The sequence below is a fragment of the Tigriopus californicus genome, chromosome 2 (genome assembly GCF_007210705.1).
Source record: "Tigriopus californicus strain San Diego chromosome 2, Tcal_SD_v2.1, whole genome shotgun sequence".
Classification (NCBI taxonomy): Eukaryota; Metazoa; Arthropoda; class Copepoda; order Harpacticoida; family Harpacticidae; genus Tigriopus; species Tigriopus californicus.
In genome coordinates, this window is record NC_081441.1 from 2612852 (window position 1) to 2619472 (window position 6621).

A 6621-nucleotide genomic window follows, 5' to 3' on the forward strand; every position below is an offset into this window, starting at 1 on the left:
AAGATTCCAATCAAAGCCCTTGAGCTCTCCAAGAGTCCAAAGCTGTAACCTTTGTTTTCCTTAACAATATCATTTCAAGAAAAGAAATGAAAAAAATGCCGAGAAAAATGGAATTAAGTGATTGAAGACATTGAGAAGGGCCCTTTTTTTATTTGCACGCTCTTGAAATGGCTCGCTCATGAGTCATGAACAACTTTTTACCATGGATCCTACTATGCATTCAAGGGGAGACACCGAGGTGGTTTGCCGAACCATCCATGCTCTGTTCTGGTCTAGAGGGCGGACACAAGTTTTAACCAGTTCATGCACTACTACTGTACTACATGAAAGTCGAGTGACCGCAAGTTGGTTATGGACCACTTAATATGGTTTGTTTCTGATGAAATTGCTAATTGAGATTCAGTGCTGCTAGCTTTAAAAAATGCCTACCTTGAGGGGCATGAGACTGTTGCTTTTATACTCATTAGGCTTGACAGTTTTGATCTTAAAATTACTGAATGCGGATCTTGTTGTTTAGCCATCGTTATATCTAGACGTGAATCAATTCTCCACCCTAATCTACGATTATTAGGAACGGTCGTAAAACAAAAAAATAATGAGTCTCCCACGTCTGAAAAAGCAATCATAGGCAATATGTAAGGCTTGACCACCCTTTTAATGAATTCATCTTTCAAGTAATAGCTCCATTTTCCTGGACATAAATCGATACGCATTTCTTACTTGTCTCGTTCTCATAGTCTACACAAATCCATGGGCAATGTACATTTTCACAGTATATTATAGCTAAGTAGTATACCTAGATGGGTGCCAAAGCCTGATTTCAAATTAGTTCTCAAAGTGCGAATTAGGGTCTAAACGTTTCCTTGGAAAAGGTAACCTCAAGGCGATTCGAACCAAAGAGCCCTAAGCACCAACCTTGTTTCCTTCTGACTCATTGATACCAAGTTTAATTAACAACCCTGCAATTGGAAAGCATTATCAAGTTTCCCGGGGAATACTAAAACACATCGTTGCATGTTTCTAGCTTGCAAGATCATAATGAACACTTTGGATTTTTTGTTTTATAGAATTTTAGCTCAGAGTGAAAACGTGCATGTCTACAGACGTATGAAAATATGATTTTCGAGTATGAATTTGAAAATGACATTCCTTTATGGGGTTTTTGCAAGAAAGTTTTTATTCTTATCAAAAAATACACGTACCGCAACAAACTTTTTTTCTCATGAATTTGTCTGAAGATGTGTTTTGGTATTTCCGTCAAAACCAAGTAATTATTCTTGTTACTATTGTGCCTTATGGTAGGCAGATGGAGATTGTTATATGGCATTTGACTAATGCCTGACCGAGTTGAATGGGTTCATTTTTTATTTGTTTATTTGGCGGGTATTTGTTTTTACCCGCCCACACCTTGCTTCTCTAGTGGATATTTGTCTCGAATGGCAACCCTTGAACCGCTGTATACATACTGTACATATCCAATGAGACATGCTTTTCGCAATAAAGATATTTTTTTAAAAGAGAATGAATGTATTGTCAAAATTGTTCAATATGTTGACATAAAATGTGTTTGAATTTGTCGCTCAATGGCACCTTAACGAAATTCTAGTCTGGGTTTTCTCACAAAATTGATTTAAGTCTCGATTGAAACTCAATACTTTGTAATCAAATGTGTAAGACCTTGAAAGAGCGCATGGCAGCCAGTTGTAAAATGTGGTGCTCAATTGATACCAAGAAAGGATTTTGCACTACCTTTTTATCTAATGGGTGAATTTAACGTATACCATATTTGATGCCCCACCCCATCTATTAATAATGCTATGTTGTTTTCTCAAATTAGGAGAAAGGACATGAAGATATCTAAAATAGTCAGGATTAGGGATGAACAGGGTGGAAAGAAATTAAGGGCCGCTCTTTGTCGCTTCTGAAAATCCAACCCCCTAACTCAAAGAATGATTTTATCAGATTGAATCTCCAGTTTTCAATAAAAGGGATTATTGAAAAACCTAACACCATACCACCAATGATCCGATTTTCCTCCAAAGTAAATTGGTAACCATCTGATGTTTGCCCACCTAAACTTTGAGTCTTGAAAATCCAGATGTCGGCCATTGGCCGGTCTGCTCTAAAAGGATTTATGGCATTTGCATGAGGGTCTCCACTTTCAAATGGTTTGAGGATGATCACTGAAAGGCTCACCAACGTTCCCATGTCTTTACCGGCCTTCAGGATGCCCTCAACCTTGGTTCTGACCTTCAGACAGCGCTCACTTGAATTTTCAGACATTGTTTTGTCGGCACTCTATCAGAGGGTTACCCATCGCCACCAGGATATCGATAGACCATTTGTAATATGTCACTAGGTACTTAACAGTTTCTCTTAATGAATGCTTGTGGTTTAATGTCAAAAAAATCTTTGAGCAGGGAGAAATGTTGCAAAAAACAGCCATGGAGGCCCTTAATTTCTTTACACCCTGTAGAAAATAAGATTTTCCCAAAATATGCAATTGAAAATTCAGAAGATCCTTTTCTTCAAGTGTTTTCACTGAAAACTGCAAACATCAGTTACGGAAAAGACTACGACGTTCTTTTTTTTGTGCGGACTTCCTTACCGCTACCGGGATTGGAATCCCAACAGTTCAAGATGAGAAGATTATTTATTTTACTTGACTTTTATTTATATATATCATTTGATCGACCAACGAATTGGAGTTGGCTGATCTGGCTAATCCTTGAATATAAGGTTGATCCGAAATTTCAGTCAAAAACTTGTCCAAGTCTGACTTAAATCTTGCTACTGGATCAACTGGATCTACTGGATTCAAGTCTATTCTTTGCAATAGTGCTATCCAAATTATCCAATTCGGTATTAATATGTTCTTCGATCATCTTGTTTTAATAAAAGGGAAAAGATAAATCATATTTTCAAATACACTTAGCCAAAAATGGATGGTATTGGTAATTGCCTGGTATATTCAAAAGCCAAATCAATCAGTAAATTAATGTAAATTTGTACCAGGAATTATGATAGCATATATCAATATCTTTGCCAGTAATAATAATACATCGTACTACATGTACTAAATAATGTATTTCGTACTGAGTACCAAATCAAGCCAATGGCCCAACCCATAGGAGGGATAAGAAACTCAACTAAGAGCCTCCCGCTTAGAATATGCCTGCCTAACATTTGATTTAAAGCTTGCGCGCCATACCTGTAACCCTGATCATGTGGAAAATGTCGAAGGTCAATCTCGTCCTGGAAATAGCATTGCCGTTTCTTGGGGGAGAATCTCCGTTTGCAAGGCTGAGTGGTATCGATCAAAGTGGGCGATACGGCCACTTGAACGGATTGACCCGTTTGGATCTGGATACCCGTGTGCTTCATGATTGGAATGTCCAGGTGATGAAGCATGGCAATCACAAAGCCTTCGGATCCCGAGGGACTCGAGGCATAGTCGTAGGATTCCGCATCCAGAAGCATTTGGAACCCGTTGTTCCCTCCATTGGACACCGAAGGGACAGACCTGAGGAAAGAGGTCCTTTTGGGAGTACTTTTCATGGGCAATACCGTGCACACAATCGATTTACCCTAAATCCAGCATGGTAGTGGGTTCCATCCAGTATGGAGTGAGCCAAGAGCAAGTCTCGCCAATGTCCGTACCAAAACCGGGCTCGTAATAGGCTCCGAAACCCGAGAACTGGATCCACGCCACCATTTCACCATCGCGAAACTGAGAGGCGAGTTCGACGATAGCAGATCGCTTGAGATTGTCCAAGTTGTCAGGGCTTCTATCGGCTATTTCGAGGGATCGCCATTTGGCTATGGGGATGTTGCCAAATGACGCCTCTTCGACCAGGGAATCATTGAGGATCTCTTCGAACAAGTTGAGGTAGACCGTCGTATTCAAAACTTGGTCCACAATCTCCTGTTGCCTCGTCAGACTATCCAAAGATTGGTTAGATGTTCCTTCGATGAAAATGTCTGCAATGGTTTGGTGAAGCTCTTCATAGGTCACATTAGTCAAAGCTGGATCCTCTAACAATGAGTAGATGAAGGACTTTCGCAAGAAGTTCATTTTGCAAATAACGATAGATGGAAAGTACACTTGGGTCAAGGGTGTGGTAGGGGATTCCAAATTGAATGAGACCGAGGATTGGACAAATTCATCTACGTTGACATAGCCCAGAATCGATACCGCGATGAACGAGGATAGAATGACAAATGCCCATCCTATTGAATGAAATTTGGAGCTCTCTCGCCTAAAAGGGATCAGAACATTGCTTTTAAGATGGTAAGAGGAACGAGTTCCCTTGAATTACGTAGAGTCAAAGGGATAAGGGAAAAGGAACAAGTTTGATCTGAGTTAATCGTTTTGCCTTTGAGGTTGAGGCCCTTTCGATACTCATGTACATATTTAATGGTAAGGATCATCGTACCCCTGAAGCTGTTGCCAATCAATCAATCAACTAATTCCGTTCCAAAACAATTAACCAACCAACCATTTGTTGATTGGTCCACTGGGAAATGACAAGCTTACCCGCTGAGGAACTTGAATCCGTGCAGACTTGTCCGGTCGCAATACTCCGCCCAAATACTAGGAAGGAGATCCTCAGTCTTGGGTGGTTCACTCTGGGAACGCCTCTCTTTGACATCACGAATCATGTCCAACCGAAAGTCTTCTGATAAATCAATCTAATATCAATACAAACTTTGTACCCCGTGTCACTTGGGTGCCAGTCTCTTCATGTCATGGACCCTTCAGACTAACAGGAACAATGGAACAACTGTAATATTCATCTGTCCGTTACCATACTAAATAATTCCCTCCAATCTTCAAAAGCCATTAACATTAGTTGACGAGTGGCTCGGTTTGCCATCGTCGACCACTGGCGATTGTTTTTCAACGACTCAGAACGTTTCTGTTGTCCAACAGATCAGGGCACATCAGGGCTGACGAAAATGTGAATCGGTCCTTTTTTTTGAGGAAAACAATAACGTCAAGATACGAATTTTTCATGAGACTCATATCTAATCAAGCAACCTATAAGGGCTAGAAATGCAGGCTGGATTTGCCTCGCTCTTTTGTGGCTTCTAGATTCTACTCCAAAGACATGGAATTGAAAAAGAAATAGCTAATCTTTTGATTGATTCAATGGGCTGCGGATGATGGATACTTCTGAGTGAATTACTTCTGGAAACAAAGAAAATGTCAGATCATGTATTTAAAAAGTTCCACTGAAGCTTAAAAGCCAGGAGGATCGGTTCCGCGCTCAATTGAGAATAATCAATGAAGCAATTCTGTTACAACGGCGAACACATGTGCATTAGAATGTGAAAGGATTGGTATTTTCTTGACGTATATTCTAATTCGGCAGTCTACACCTACCAGTACTTCAGAGATAGTGCCAACCTTTCTGGCGGATAAAAATTCTTCATTCCATTTCATTCTACTACTTACCGTACATTGTGTACCACGTTTACCTTGATAAAGTTCATGGTTAAGTAATACACCATTATCTCTACATTATGCAACCGAATCTATTTTACTGCCCTGAGATGCACAAACAAATACAATCCAAATGAGCGGCATTACAAAAATCTTATTGCATTGAATATATAAAATGTAATAGACAAAGTTAGATCAAAATGATTAACCTTTGACCAAAGTTTTTTTTATAGCTATGCCTTAGGAGAAATGATATATTTAAGGATACTTGATGACGATCATCGTCTCAAAGTATGTTGAAACTAATTAAAAGTGGGAAGTAGAGGTACAGGGTTAAACATGTAAAACCAGACAAGTGGCCTTTTTCTCATCCTGATCGTTTTACAGTAGACTAACCTGCAAGCCGTTTGTGGAAGAAAAAGATATGAGGGACAAAAACGCCACCCGCAGTGCATTTTTATGAAAGTAAACTAGTTTCCCTAAGCTATCTTTTCATCTGTATGTCTTTCTGGTTACTAATACATTGTTAATTCTGATTTGTAAAAAATATATGTATTGCAAAACCAACATGACCTTGAAAACAAAGTCAAAACCTGGAAAATAGTACCTTGGACCGAAATCAGATTTTGAGCCTTTTTCTCATCTTTTAGCCTTTTTCGGTCATTATTGCCACACTATTTTTTTTACTTTACGGAACATTCTCAATCATTTTATGATTTTACTTTATGTCTTTCCCTTCTTTTCTTCGTTTTTTCCAGGACTTCTGAAAGTTTCGAAAGTGGGCAATTTTTATGTATAGATATCATTTTACATTCCAACAAGAGAGAAAGGGCGTAGATTCAATCTAATTACACACCTGTTTCGAGAATTTTGAATAAATATTCGAATTTGAATCAGAAAATTAAAAATGCTTGGGTACAGGAAAAAATTGAAAAACTTTTATGAAGAGACCCTTTAAAAATTTGGCCCCTTAAAACTGATACATTTTTTGCAATTTCATCGCCTTTTTAAACCCGTCAAAGCAACAGCTTTTTTTAAAGGAGCAGATGTTTTCAAATGTCTCCTTAACAACCAAAAATGATGAGAATGTGAAGTTATATCTCATTAGATACACGCTCCCATATTCGCAAGATGGATTATGTAAGCTAGAAAGTAGTGTTAAGTAAAGTATAAAA

General features: G+C 38.7%; 1 protein-coding gene across 3 annotated transcripts in view; it reads right to left on the reverse strand.

Annotated features, from left to right (window-relative positions):
* The window catches only part of LOC131876827 (uncharacterized), an 8122-nt gene extending 3023 nt beyond the window's left edge, over positions 1-5099 (reverse strand). Inside the window, exons 1-4 of one of the 3 annotated variants that reach the window (XM_059222326.1) lie at positions 4809-5099; positions 4538-4679; positions 3588-3981; positions 3212-3523 (exon numbers count right to left, since the gene is read on the reverse strand). In XM_059222326.1, coding sequence (XP_059078309.1) covers positions 3212-3523; positions 3588-3981; positions 4538-4652 — 821 coding nt within the window. In that variant the 5' untranslated portion in view covers positions 4653-4679; positions 4809-5099. Of the gene's footprint in view, positions 1-3211; positions 3524-3587; positions 4260-4537; positions 4693-4808 lie in introns of all 3 variants that reach the window. The other 2 variants (XM_059222325.1, XM_059222327.1) reach the window with 2 other exon arrangements.
* Positions 5100-6621: the final 1522 nt, after the last annotated feature.